This window comes from Tympanuchus pallidicinctus, unplaced genomic scaffold (assembly GCF_026119805.1).
Source record: "Tympanuchus pallidicinctus isolate F22 unplaced genomic scaffold, pur_lepc_1.0 scaffold2, whole genome shotgun sequence".
Lineage (NCBI taxonomy): Eukaryota > Metazoa > Chordata > Aves > Galliformes > Phasianidae > Tympanuchus > Tympanuchus pallidicinctus.
Window position 1 is genome coordinate 40,566,283 of NW_026294721.1, and position 14,351 is coordinate 40,580,633.

General features: G+C 49.5%; 2 protein-coding genes across 2 annotated transcripts; both read left to right on the forward strand.

Moving 5' to 3' along the window:
• The first annotated feature begins 3,420 nt into the window (after positions 1-3,420).
• Positions 3,421-3,858, forward strand: LOC128080299 (ribonuclease CL2-like). The gene has a single exon (XM_052682351.1). The coding sequence runs from the start codon at positions 3,421-3,423 to the stop codon at positions 3,856-3,858; it is 438 nt and encodes a 145-aa protein (XP_052538311.1).
• Positions 3,859-10,041: 6,183 nt separating this feature from the next.
• MBOAT4 (membrane bound O-acyltransferase domain containing 4) lies at positions 10,042-11,855 on the forward strand. Its single transcript, XM_052682279.1, has 3 exons — positions 10,042-10,160; positions 10,537-10,743; positions 10,952-11,855. The coding sequence occupies exons 1-3, from the start codon at positions 10,042-10,044 to the stop codon at positions 11,853-11,855; spliced, it is 1,230 nt and encodes a 409-aa protein (XP_052538239.1).
• The last annotated feature ends 2,496 nt before the right edge of the window (positions 11,856-14,351 follow it).

Genomic DNA, 14,351 nt, shown 5'->3' on the forward strand with positions numbered 1-14,351 from the left:
CGGGGCCGCGGCGACGGGGAGGGAAGGGAGAGGCGGGCCGCCGCCGCCGCCGCGCGGAGGGACGGGGAGGGAGGGGGGGAGGGGGTAAAATAAAATAAAATTAAAATTAAAAGGGGGGGAGGGAGGGGGAGCGAGAGGCAGCCCGCAGCCAGCCGCTTCCCGGGGGGAGCAGGGGAGGGAAAGAAGGGCCGGCGCCGCCGCCGCCTCCCCTCAGCCTCTCCCCGCCTCCCGCGCAGGCGGGGCGGCCGCCGGAGCCCGCACCGCAGCGCCGCCGTGCGGTGGAGGAGCGCAGCGCCGCAAGCCGGTGCCGTCGCGACGGCTGGTTGGGGGACTCTCTCCTCAGGCCGCCCGGCGGAGGGATCGCGCCCAGTGAAGCGCCCCCGCCGCCCCTCCGCGGCGCCTGCGCACTTGGGCCGCCCGACCCTCGCTGGGAGCGGGTTGTCGTGAGCGATCGTAGCTGGCTGTGAAATGTGAGCTTAAAGCGGCCGCCAGACAATAAATAAGGGTTCCTCGCAGCTTGTGTTTTTTCTCTGTTTTTTTTTTTTTTTTTCTTTTTTTTCCGTCTTTAGTCGACCCGTTCTTCTGTCAAACAAAACATGGAAGTGTTCAGATTTCCTGTAGCATAAATCTGGCTGGGGAGGGTGTGATATATAAAGTCCTGGGACTTCATCTGGACTAAATACTTGGCATGATGTCCTGGCACCATGAGGACGCTCGGCAGCAGCTCGGTGCAACACCAGAGGCTGAAATTAAGAGAGCACAAAGCTCAGAGCAAGGGCAGAATGTTTCCTTTAAACTCCTTTCTGCATCTAACTGCTAGCAGTTAAGATAGCACACAAAGGAGTAAGCAGAGTGGCAGAAATCAAACACAGAATGGCTGGGGTGTGAAGGGATCTCAACGATTATCCAGTTCCATCCCCCCCAGCTCAGGCTGCCCAGGGCCCCATCCAGCCCAGCCTTGAGCACTCCAGGAATGGGGCATCACAGCCTCTGGGCAGCTGTGTGCCTCACTGCCCTCTTAGTGAAAATCTTCCCCCTGACTTCTAATGCAAACCTCCCCATCTTTAGTTTAAAACCGTTCCCCTTTGTCCTATCATGATCTGGCCATGTAAAAAGTTGATTTCCCTGCAGTTTATAATCTCCCTTTAAATACTGCTGTCGCCCAAAGCCTTTTCCAGACTGAACAAACGCAGCTCCCTCAGCCTATTTGATCATCATACAGCCATAGAATCATTTATCTAGCTTTCTTCAGGGCCCTGCCGTTTAAGGAGCTGTGTTTCGGGAACCTGTAAAGCTGTTTGGGTTTTCCAAAATCAGTAGTTTCTGGCAGTGATCCAGTGAAAGTAACCAAACTGATGCTCACAGCTGGGAAAATTCTGCTGGAGGGCTGTCTGGCACCATCCTGAGATCATTCCACCCGTGACATCATTCCACTCCCACAGCTACGCAATTCTACTGTATTGGACTCTTTGCTCTTGGGGTTTCTAACAAGGCCCTTCTCAGAACTTTTCACATGTCGGTGAGCGGCATATCCTCCGATCAGCAGCCTGTGGAAATGATGGTTTGGTGGGAACGTCTAGTGCTAACTTGGTGCAAAAATGCCTTTTCTTCTTTACCGAGTGTGCCCTCAGCTGGATGCAATTACAGTCCTTTGTTCCCAGTAACAGCAGGAAGGGACTGTTGGAGCAGCACCCAGCTGAGCTGAAAGTAGTACAGTAAACTAGTCAGCTACCAGGGGACTGATACTCCTTGCTAAGGAAACCCTGCAGGCTGAGGAGTGAATCACCTGGAGCAGGAGGGACCTTGCATGGTGGTCAGTCAGAGGTGAGGTCGCCCGTTACCTTTTGAGCAATAAGTATTACTGCACTGTATTTATCCAGACCTGGTGTGCCTGGCACATGGGAGGGGCAGAAAAAAAGGAAAAAGAACAAGAGATGGAATCAGAAGAGGGGAGCCCTCTCTCACCACCTCCCAGAAGCTCTCTCTGAGCAACGGCTCTGTTGGCAGGTGAAACCCACAGGTTTGTCTCCACTTGGGGAACTCACAGTAGGTGTTTGATGAGCCTGGGCCTTGAAAATGACATTCTGCATGTCACAGGGCTTTATCGTGAAGTTTGGTGCACCGAAGAGTCCTTCAGTTGCCTTTCTGTGCTTTGCAGTTGTCTCTTGAATCCTTGCAGTTCAACACAAGTTCCTCCAAATTCATTTTGCTTGCCCAACACAGCTCTGAATGTACTCGGGGACCTCCAAGTGCCTTTCTTTTTGGCCTCAGTATTCTCAGAGTGTTTTCCTGTGCACACCAGTGACTTGTGGTCTCTTTTGTTGTTTTGTCCAGAGTTCTCCCTGGGCATTTCTGTGCACTCCTAGCATTTCCAAAATCCTTTTCTGCTCAGTTCATTTTTCAGTTCATCTGCTCCCATGTTCATTTTGGTGCTCCAAAGTCCTGCAAAGCCCTTCCTGTTAAACCCAAGAATTTCACAGCATCTTTCTGTGACTCAAGGTCTTCCGAGTGCTCTTTTCTGTGTCCCAAGGGCCTCATTATGACATTAATTGGGGCAGGAGTGCTTGAGGTAGAGTCTGTGGGAGCAGAATGCTTGAGGAGGGGGCACCTGTGTACAGCCCCAGGCCATAAGCTCTGTGCTGTTCACTGTGCTCAGCATCCTGTGCATAGGTCCAAGCATCATCAGGCCAGAGCCTTATTATATGGTGAGATGGGCAGGGGGCACCTGAGGGGATGTGTGCAGACAGTCATGTGGTTAATTAATGATTATCTAGTGACCTTGGCAGAGAGGGGGGTGGTGTGAGGGGAGTGGGGCCTCCTGAATGCCGGATTCCCCCCAACACACACTGGACCTTGCTCTTTGCCCTGCCCCTTCTCCTGGACCTTTGTCTTTTAGGCTCAGCTGGGACAAGTATAAGAGCAGTGCAGAGGAGTGGGAGGGACCAGGAGACCCTGAGGCCAGAAGAGAAACGGAGGCACACAGAAATTCAGGTGAGGGACATGCAGGGGACTAAAATATTTGCAGGAGGAAATTGTAAGGAACCTGAGCATCTAGTGGTATGGAAGAGATACAGGTGTCTGAGGGTGTGGGGGAGCTATAGGGGATCCAGATGTCCAGAGGAGATGTACAGTAAGAGATACAGGTGCCTGTGGGATGCAGAACTGTAGGAGACCTATTATTCTTGGGATGTTCTGTACAGAATCCGGGCATCTGGGTGGAATCCAAAGATGACCTAGGTCTTCAGAGGACTTCTGCATTGAATCCAGGTGTCTGAGAGGGCACTTCTCCATGCATTTGGAGGAGATCTGTAATGGACCCTCATATTTGGGGCACTCTACAGGGGACTCAGGTGCCCAAGATGGGGTTTCCAGACAGGGCTCCAGCAGTCCAGGCTCTGACCCCACTTTCCACAGGTACCCATGGCAAGCTGGATGCTATGCCTAGTCCTCATACTGGCAGCAGTGGCAGGGGCTGTGAGAGAGACCCGCTATGAGAAGTTCTTGCGGCAGCATGTGGACCACCCCCGGACGCTCGGGCTTACGGGACACCTCTACTGCAGGATCATGCTGGCACGACGGCAAGTGACGGCCCCAGGGAGGCTTTGCAAGCAATCCAACACCTTTGTACATGCACCAGCTGAGGACATGGTGGCCACCTGTACCCTCCCAGCCGACTCAAAGGGGTTCCACAGCACCTCAACACCCATGGACATCACAGCCTGCAACCTGCGGGGTGGAGACAGCCGGCCCCCTTGCAATTACCAGGCCCGGCAGCTCCATCGCTATGTGCGTATCTCCTGCCTTAACGGGCTGCCTGTGCACCTCGCTAACACCTATGTATCTGTTAATGAGTCTTGAAATGGGGGACAATGCGTGGAGAGATGGATTCCCTCCCTTCGGGAAGGGGCTGCATTAGGACCTGCAATAAAAGAGGTGCCACAGGCCTGGGCTCTGGCATCAGCTTCTGGGGGGACCGTGGGACCCTGCTCCCCTCTGGGTGTCCTTCAGCCCCTGTGGGTGCCTCTGACCCCATTCAGGATGGTCATGGCCAACCCAGGTTCACCTATAAACCCTTAGTTTCTCCCAACCTCCCAGGTACCCTTTAGTCCCTTGGGTGCCTCTGACCTGTACTATACCCTGTAGACTCCCCACCTTGTTTTTTTGCCCTGGCGAGCACTTCACAATTCCCCCCAGTTCCCAATAGCTCCTCCAGGGTTACCTTAATCCCTGTATTCAACAGCTTCCCCAGTTATCCCAACCCTGCAGATATCACGCTGTGTTCCTGAGTACCCATAGTCCCCATAGTGTTTCCTAATGTCCCTTGAGTCTTGCAACAGAAGACCCAGCTTCCCCTATGGCTGCCCCATAAGCCCCAGCATGCTCCACAGTCCCCTCCACCAGATGCCTCTGACCCTACCTAGGGCCTTTGTGGGGTTGAGGCAGTGCTTAGGCCCTCCAAAACCCCCATGGCTAAAGCCATACACAGACCCCAAAGTCCTCCACCCCCCCATACAGTTTGTCCTGTCACTGGGCACCACTGGAAAAGTCTGTCATCATTTCTCCCCACAAGTACTTGTACGCACTGATAAATTCCCAATGCATGATCCTCCTCCAAGCTGAAAAGTTCCAGCTCCCAGCTTTTCTTCATAACAGAGATGCTCCAGACCCTTCATTATCTTCATGACCACATCTCACATGTTCTAGGGTGCTCAGCACTGGTTGCAATACTCCAGTTATGCCTCAGCGATGCTGAGCAGAGGAGTAGAATTACCTCTCCCAACCCATCAGCAACACTCCTCTTCATGCAACCCAGGAAACCAGTAGTCCTCCTTGCCCTGGTCCTATTGCCCAGGGAGCCCAGAAGACTCAGATAGAAGTACCAACATTCAGGTGTCATGCCACTGCAAAAAGGCCACTGAGAAGGCCAAGAATGGTCTTTTTGATCCATTCCAATTGGACCCTGTCCAAAATGTACCATGAGTGACTCAGGTTCTCCTTGTCTGGAATTTAGCAGAAAGGCAGAGGCCCTGTAGACCTCTGTGAACTGGTAAGCTTGAACTCTCGGCTGTGCCCTCTTGAGGAGAGCTCTACTCTCTTTACACTGGAGAGGAATTGAGATATTTCATCATCACTGAATCATAGAACTGCTTAGGGTGGAAGGGACCTTAAAGTGCATTTAGTTCCAACCCTCTGTTGTGGGCTGGCTGCCACCCACTGGATCAGGCTGCCTGGGGCACCATCCAACTGGCCTTGAGGACCTCCACATCCACAGTCTCTCTGGCTGGCAGGAGGGGATCTCTGCCTGAAAGGGAGCAGGAGGACTGTATGCAGTCCTGGACCATTATTTCCCACCACTGGCATGGTCCATGGACTTGCATCCACAGTCTCTCTGGGCAGCCTGTGCCAGTACCTCATCACCTTCTGAGTAAGAATTTCTTCCTAGCATCTAACCTAATCTCCAGTCTTTCAGTTTAAGGCCATTCCCCCTTGTCATATAGCCACAGGGCTCAGGGTTTGTGTGGACATCTTGCTGGCTAGCCACCACTGGTATCTGCTGGAGGAAACCCAAGGGCAGACACTCTACCAGCTGGTTGTCTCTGGGTATGTGAGTACCTTGCTATTAAACTTATAAATGTTAACTTCCTCTGTGTACTTTCTTCGGGATTGGTAAACCTTACACAGAAATACTGGTGCTTTTACAGTACAACACATACCTGGGATTGCCCCAACCCAAGTGCAGCACCTTCATTTGGCCTTGCTGAATTTCATTAAGTTCCCATGGGTCCACTCCTCAAGCCTGTCTATCCCTGCCTTCTGCTGTGTGAACTGCACACTCAGAGTCATCAGAAGACATGCTGAGGGTGCGTACAATTCCACTGTCTGTGTCACTGATGAAGGTACTGAAATGCACAGGTCCCAAGATGGACTCATGGGGCATTAGAGGCATTCCTGGCCCGGCAGCTTCCAGCAGTTCCCCTGCTCTAGCCTGCTCTCTCCTGGCCACTGGAGGAGCCAGGTGGGATGGCAGGAGGAGATCTCTGCCTGAAAGGGAGCAGGAAGAAAGTATGCAGCCCTGGACCATTATTTCCCACCACTGGCATGGTCCCTGGACCTGTATACCTTTTGTCTGAAGAGCTCTGTAATCAGCTTGAATGGAACCAACACAGAGTACAGTCTTCAGTGAGGTCAGTCTCTGTTCAAAATATACCAAAGCCTTAGGAGAATCAAAAGGATCTGTCTCCATCTGGCCTTGGTCTTAAAACTGAAGGAAAGAAAGGAATTCCCAATAAGATTCTGTCTTGAAAATAAACCACCTCCTCTGCCATTGAAAAAAAAAAAAAAGAAAAAAGTTTTTTTTTTTTAAAAAAAAGCCACTTGAGGGCAGCACAGCTCCAGCAAAACAGGCAGAGCTTCTCAAATCTTCAAGATTTCTTTCTTTAGCAAGCATGTCTCCGGACATGTCCTCTTGCATTTAAACGAAGCACATACACCTTTCTGTCCATCCAGAGCATGCCAATTGCTACTTGCTGTCAGACATAGGTCTGAATTTCTGCAAATATTTCTAGTTTTGTCAGGCTTCTGATTTATTTATCTTTGCTGCCTTCTCTCCATGCCCAGATGAAGCCAGCAACGGGGATTTTTAAGGTTTGTAGGTGTACTGTTTAAAATAGACCAGAAAATTTATGAGCAGCCTTATGCTGCTAATACAGAAAACATGCATGTGCACATTTTTGTGGCATCGCTTGCAATTTTACCAGCTCCAATTTCCGTGGTAAATTGAATGATCTTAAATGACTCAGAATAGACCCTCTAGTTTGAAGTAAAACTTTCAAGGATCCATTGTTTTTGAGGACAGAGACACTGCGAGATTTTAAGTCTTGAGACAAAAAGTGTTGCACGTGGTAGGGACTAGCAGTGCAGCCCTCAAACTCTCTAAGCTGTATTTGGTACCCAGGAATCACTTACTACCTTCATGTGCACAAAAAGACTTACAAAAGTACTGCTGAAGAGAGAACACACACCAAGGTGAGATTTGGAAATGGAAACTACACGGAATGTGTTGTAGATTAAAGTGCTGGAGTATTGCAGGACTTAGCCATCAAACCCAGAAGACCTGAACACCCTGAGAAAACAGATTGGTGCAACATTCTGTCTAACCCAGCCCAGAGGAACATGCAAACTCTTCCAGCTTACAGACAAAGAATATATGACTGCATAGTTACCTGACTACCTTCTTTCTTCCCTCTCTCTAGGAAAAGATTGTCAACCTAGAAGTAACCCAGAAAACACTAACACTGGAGCAATCTCTCTAGTGAGCAGGAGCAAAGACATTTTATACAAGCTATCAGACTTACTTAGAGCTCCAGACAGTGACTTTGAAGGATGTGGTTGTGGTTAGTCTGCAAATGAATATAGTTAGTCTTGCTAAGGTTTCTGTGCTTACCTTTTTGGTTATACCAGGCAGATCATGTCTGCACTGTTTCAATGACCTAATCTATCTGAAAAATAGAGTATAAAAGGTTGGGTTTCTGGCAACGTACTCTGCAGATGTCAGTAAAAATGAGTACTGGAGTAATGAGAGTGCCCATTGGTGTATTTTGTTAAGTGATTGCCCCAGTAGAGACATCTTGTAGTGTTCTCTGTGAGAGACCTTCCACTTGCCTAGTTTCCCTAACTTCCAACTATATCCATATTGGCATCCTACTGTACCAGGGAACAGGAGTCACCAGCCAGAGAGACTGAGCTCAAAGCTACATCACTACCAGGCAGATGGAGCTTTCTCAGACCTCTGCGAGTGGGGCTGCAGCAGAATCGTAGAATCATGAAGGTAGGAAAAGGCCTCTGAGATCATCCAGTCCAACCCCGGCCCATGTGCCTGGTGATCACAGCCCTCAGTGCCACATCCTGTTTTCTGAACATCTCCAGGGACAGTGACACCTCCAGCTCCCTGAGCAGCCTGTGCCACTGCATCACTGCTCTTCCTGAGATTAATTTTTTCCCAATATCCAGCCTAACAATCAACTTCTGCGCTATCTTTAAGCTACTGGGATGCAGTCTTTTGTCCAGGGAGACAAAAAGGTCTTTGCCATAAGCAGCCATGAGCCATTTGCAGGTAGTGGTCAGCAAATCTGCAGTAGCAACAAGTAGCAAAATAACTGCGTGCGACTGCTGCCTGCAAACAGAGAAAGAATTTTTGCATGCTTGTGTTTTAGTCAACTAATGCATTTATTTATTAATTCCATTCTCATTTAGGCACTTTCATTTTCCACTTATCAGCTGCAAATGTAAAGTCTCAAGGTTTCCAATTGATTCTGCTTTATAATGCTACGGGAAGGCAGAAGCTATCTTCTTGTTGTGTGGATGGGAAAATCCAGGTTGCCCAAGGTCACAGAGAAGGTCTGAGGCAGGAGCTCAGTTCAGCCTTTCTAAACCTCATTTCAGTAGCTTCCCTTTCAATTTATGTGCTTCTCTCTAGAATAAAGTCTTCATTAAAATAAAGGTGGTTTTGTTTTTGATCCGAACCTTTCACTTTGCAGTGCAGCCTGCAAGTTTATATGTGTGAGGATCACATCTATACCCTACATACATATAAGATCAGTATACATTACATTACAGTCGACAACCAAAACTGTTCCCAAAGCAGTACATTTCACTAAGAAAGCAGCCATGAAGTTTCTGGATACTAGCCCAAGAGTAGTATCCAAGTTGTATCTGGTCTGATTTCATGCCCACAGCTTGCTCTGACAGTACTCAGCCCACTTCTTCTCATTTACTGTCAAATCATTGTATCTTCAGACAGGAACCATGTTGTTGCTTGTTTAGCACATAGAAATAAAGCAAATGAAACTGTCTCATAGGTTTCCCTATGGCTCACATGCTCACTATAAAATTACCCTTCCACAGTCCAGCAGCTAGCATTACAAAATAAGAGGCACTAGCCAAGTATCACGTTTCCAATGCTACCATGGCTTCTCGAAAAGCAGTAACATTTTTTCAGAACCATAGCAGTGAATGGCTTAAATAGACACTACAAAGGCCTTGAAAAATATTTACCCTCCAAACTCAGTTTTGGGCTGCGTGGACTTGGCAGGACGAGTCCCATGAAACCAGGCTGTTGCTGCATGTCATGCATGCCAAATGTGGCATGGAAAAAGCTTCTCTCTATCACATATGAACTGCAAACACTTACTGACTTGCTCTTACAAACAGTGCAAAATGAGAAGGCAGTTCCTCTGCAGTATTCCCTCTGAGCCATTTTTTTTCCATGGGGTTTTGGTCCCTGCCTTCTTATAACCAAAAAAGCCATCTAAACAATGAGGTTAGCTTTACAACATCATGGTGGCTTGAAAAGCTCAGTGAAGAGTGGAATAATTCATAGAAGTTTCAAAATAAAAAAATTCATTTTTTTATGAGCACAGGTTTTTCTGTAATATTAAGCACTAGTTTTGCCCTATTTATTGCAAAATAGACAAATCTAAATATTTTAAATCATTAATTCAAGGAAGAGTAAAACCTTATTTTTTCTTCCTCTCTCATTTTGTCTTCCAGTGGGAAATTCCAAGGTATTTCTCTTTGCAATAACACTCTTCATGTGCCTAAAATAAAGCAGAAATCCATTCAGTTTCCCAGCCAGCTGGAAAGAACCACAGCTTTCCAAAAAAGGCTGAGCTGAGAAGTAGCCAAGAGAAAGGACTAAGCCAGGATGTACCTGGGGATTTTGCTCTGAAGTGCATCCCAGCATGACACATTTGGCAGCTCAAAGAGGCTCTTATCTCTGTCCTGGCTCCTGCTGCCTTCAAAGCATGTGATAATGGCCCAGGCGTCTGGCAAAGTAAATAACCAACTTTTCCACCTACACACAAACCTTGGGACAGAGGTGCTTCAAGAAGCCAACACTAGTGAATGGGAAAACACATTCCTCTTCCTGTAGATACCTTTGTCTCCATGGCTCTCTTCTTTTTGCGCCATGGTCCTGACGCATATAAACCAGAGCCCTTGGCTCAGTCCTTTCTCCAGGGGCTGGAAGAAGCAAGGTTCTCGATGATCTGGGCAGACCTGCTCATCCTTCTCCCTGCAGCCTGGTACCAGCTAGCAGCTTTCCTCTTCGCTGCTCTCTTCCATTACCTCTGTGCTTTGGGGCACCTCTCTCTGATTTCCCGGTACGTGGTCTCCATACCAGGGGCAATTTGTGTCCATGGGTACTTTCTGGGTCTCTCCTGGCTTTCCGCACTCCCCTCTTTGTGCAGTAGGGCCAGTTCAGGGTGGTTAAAGCTACAATAGCCAGGCTAGGCTCTCCTGCATTGCAAGAGGTGGGTTTACCAGAATGAGCACACAGGCAAGAAGAGCAGGGCAGGGAATGGGGACTGTCTCCAGTGTGACGCAGATAGGGGCCACGCAGGACCTGCTTTGTCCTTTCCCAGTGTGGCCCTGTGGAGGCTGCACGTCTCATACTACACTATACTACTAACATCAGAGCAGGAATTCCAAGCTACGTTTTCCCCAAAAGCTGTCCAAAGGGCATCTGGTCTCTTGTAGGTACATCTTCCTCCTTGCTGGAGGATGTCTCCTTGCAGGCACAGCCATGGGCAGTTACGCCACGCTGCTTCTCATCCCTGCTGTCGGCTCCATGCTCATGCTCCTCTTGGTCAGTCCAGCTTATGTCCATACCTGGGTCTTCTGCCTCCAGATGTGCTGGCAGACACTCTGCCACCTGGCCCTGGTGCTGGAGCCACAGGACACCAGGTAACCCTCCAGCATTGCTTCCCTCCCTCTCCCACCCTCCCAATTGCTTTGGGAGGAACTGCATGAAACGCTGCTTCATAGCAGTCAGTCCCTGTGGGCCTCCCTCAACCTGCAGCACTCTGGGCATGACAGGAGAAGGTGGGATATGCATGCTCATGCCCACCCTTTGAGAGTCTCTCAGCAGCGCTCAGGTGCCCTCTCCTTCCAGGCCAGCTGTCACCCTCTCTGCAATCATGCTGCTCACTCAGAAGGTGACATCTCTGGCCCTGGACATCCACGAAGGGACCGTGCTGCCCCAGCCTGGCCAGGGGCTGTTGCAGAGAGCCTTGCCCCTGTGTAGCTACCTGCTCTTCTTCCCAGCCCTCCTTGGAGGCCCACTGTGCTCCTTCAGCAAGTTTCAGGCCCAGGTCATGTCTCTGGGGGCCGTCCCCTGCCCGCTGCGGGCTGTGGGCTGGAGGTACCTCGGGGTGCTGGTACTGCAGATGCTGCGTGCATGGCTGGAAGCCTGGCTGCCCTGCATGCAGGGCTGGGCCAGCATGGGCCACATGTGGGCACAGGCTTTGCTCTTCAGACTGGCATATTACTCGCAGTGGGTGCTGGATGAGGCCCTCCTGGAGGCAGCAGGCTTTGGGGCAGCGGTGGAGCAGGGAGACCTTTCTGGCCGTGACCTTTGGACACTAGAGACCACACATCGCCTGGCTGTCTTCTCCAGAACATGGAACAAGAGTACATCCCTCTGGCTGAGGAGGCTGGTCTACCAGCGCTGCCCAGCTCAGCCACTCCTTGCCACTTTTGCCTTCTCTGCATGGTGGCACGGCCTTCGCCCTGGCCAAATCTTTGGTTTCCTATGCTGGGCCATCATGGTAGAAGCTGACTATCGAATCCATCCCTTCCTCAGCTCCCGGGCTACCTCCTGTGTTGCAAAGCTCCTCTACCGTGGCACAACCTGGGTCTTCACACAGCTCATCATTGCCTACATCCAGATGGCTGTGGAGACAGAGAACTTCTCCATGCTCTGTCTACTCTGGACTTCCTACAACAGTATCCTTCCCTTCACTTATTGCCTTGTGCTGCTGCTGCTGCTGTTTGCTCAGAAACCAAAGCAGAACTGAGCCTGTCCTGGGCTAACTCGACTGACTGGCTAGAAGATGTCCCTGCACATAGAATTGTAAGTGTGGGAAAGACCGCTAATATCACTCAGTCCAATTATCAACCCATCCCCACCATGCCTGCTGACCATGTCTTTCAGAGCTTTCACTTTTCTTCAAAACCTCTAGGGATGGTGACTCCAGCACCTCCCTGCGCAGCATGTGCCAATACCTCACCACCCTCTCCGAGAAGAAATTTTTCATGTGAGCACACAGAGATAAGAGCTTTTGTCAAGAAATCTCCAGAGGCTCAGCTTGTCTTTTACTCATGGGATATCCCCCAATTTCAAGGGAAGCACTGAAGCAAGGCATGGATGTCACCAAACTGGGCAGAAGGGCTCTGAGCAGCACTGACTGCCCCGTGTTTGTCTTGGGGCTTTAGGTCTGAGCTTCATTTCATGTGGAAAGCATATAGCCTTGCCATCAAATTCATCTGTACCGCAAATGTGCATTTGTCAGCAACAGTGTCTACCTCCTGGGAGCTTGTCCTCCACTGGGAGCACAGGTATGTGGAGGGAGCCACACCTTACCAGCTTTCTTGTACCCAAGAACTAGTGGGAACCCAGACACAGGAAAAGAAGCTGGCAGTCTATGTGGGGTCAGCACAGGACAAACAACATTCCTTTCCCTATCCCCAAGCAGCACAATTGGAAGGCATGGGCTTGCTGTGCTTCCCCAGCAGGTGTCCCTTCACACTTTCCCTGGTATATTTTAGGCTGGAGAAAAGCATGAGATATCAGAGGGAAAGATATTAGGAAAATGTAGATTTAGGAGATTTTGTTCATATGAAAGCATGAAACCAATCATTCAATGTCACCACAATATAGCTGAAAATGTTACAAGATTGTTGTTGGCCTCATATACGGGAGATGCTGCTGCAGGGAACCAGGATCAATACCAGAAGCAGTCTCAAACACCCCAACTTAAGTGAAAGCATTACAATCAGGTTCAAATCCTACATCACGCAGACCTCACAGCAATACTCAGGGTGGATGTTTGTTACTAAAGTCAGCATGCAAAATGGATCCGACCTTGCTTTATGTGGGCTAGCTGGATGTTTGGGTCCTGAGCTGAGCCTTGCAAGCCACTTGCCACATATATTATCTATCTCTCTTTGCCAGCACAACTGTTATAAGATCACATGCTGCAGACTGGGGCCAGAGTTTCCAGGGTAAAGCATGCAGGATGGTCCACAGGACAGTGGTTCCCAAGCAAGAAGGTTCACGCTGCCTGTATTGGAGGGAAGTGTATGGAAGTCAGGCGCAAGAAAGCCAATGCATAAAAAAATCCCCGACAGTCACAGTTGGAGTCATCTCACATTCTTTCAGCAGGCAGGGACGTGCAAGGCTTCCTCCCTAAGGGGGTTGGGGGAAATTCATTGCAAATGGGTGCCCAGCCAAGGAACCATCCCCTCCCATCAGCAGCAACCACAGCCAAATAGATTAAAAAATCCAGGTGAGAAACCTGGAGAAGATTCACAGAAAGTGTACAATGTGTCAAAAATCCTGGGGAATTAAAATTCCCACAAGAGAGCAGGCTAGAGCTGGAAGTGAAGTGAGACTGAAGGAAAGTTTTCTCCTCATTTTCAGCTTGGATGAATATCTCCTCGTTTTCAGCTGAGCTGGGGGTAGCTCAGCTAGTCATGTCCTCCCTCAACAAAGCTGATACTGGGCTCTCTTCATATGTCCCAAACCTACTCCTCAGCCAATGACTGCAGAACTGTAGCAGGGCAGCTCATCTCTGCTTCATTCTGGAGTGGAAGAGAGCCCCCAAATCTTCCTGAAAAATTAGCAGCAGCAAGGCATCTCCACAAAGCCAGGTGGCTGCCGTATGTCTTGATAGAGGGAAAGGAGCTGGAAGGGGTTGAGCAGCTTTGCTCTCTTCCATGGTGCCACATCTGTTGGAAGAACATTCACAGTGCATCCTGCCCTACACATTTGTTACACAAACACAGCAGCAATAAGGGCCTCTCATAGCAAAGGCTACTGTGGCCAGGCCAGCTAATCGCACAGTTAAGAGGTTAAATAAACGCTATACACAAGGGACAGGTAAGTTACCTGGTGATGGGAAGGTGTTGGATGGATGGGGAAAGCAAAGTGGCCTGGCCATGACTTTCTTCCCCGAGGCCTTGGAGGTGAATTGGGGATTTTCCATTTCATTAAATTTACAAGGGGTAATTCCAGCATTCAGCATCATCTCTGTGAACAGCCCCATCCTAGCTCTCTCATCCTTGCACAAATGAGCAGCTACAAGGCTGCAGTTCAAGACAGGAAGGCAATGCTGTATTAGCACCTAGAGAAGGTAATAGGCCGGTGACAATGTGTTTCTCACAGCAGAAAATACAGCTTATACAGCCATGACTTTTGTTGTAAAATGGATGTCAAAACACACATGAATTTGAAAGCCCCTCGTGGTTCTTCCTCACACAGGAAAGTTATATGTACTGCTCTGACTCCCAGG

Coding starts and splice junctions, on each gene's coding strand:
- LOC128080299 (XM_052682351.1), top strand. CDS start 3,421: ATGGCAAGCTGGATGCTATGCCTAGTCCTCATACTGGCAGCAGTGGCA.
- MBOAT4 (XM_052682279.1), top strand. CDS start 10,042: ATGATCTGGGCAGACCTGCTCATCCTTCTCCCTGCAGCCTGGTACCAG. Junction 10,161..10,536: donor CACCTCTCTCTGATTTCCCG/GTACGTGGTCTC, acceptor GGTCTCTTGTAG/GTACATCTTCCTCCTTGCTG. Junction 10,744..10,951: donor CTGGAGCCACAGGACACCAG/GTAACCCTCCAG, acceptor CTCTCCTTCCAG/GCCAGCTGTCACCCTCTCTG.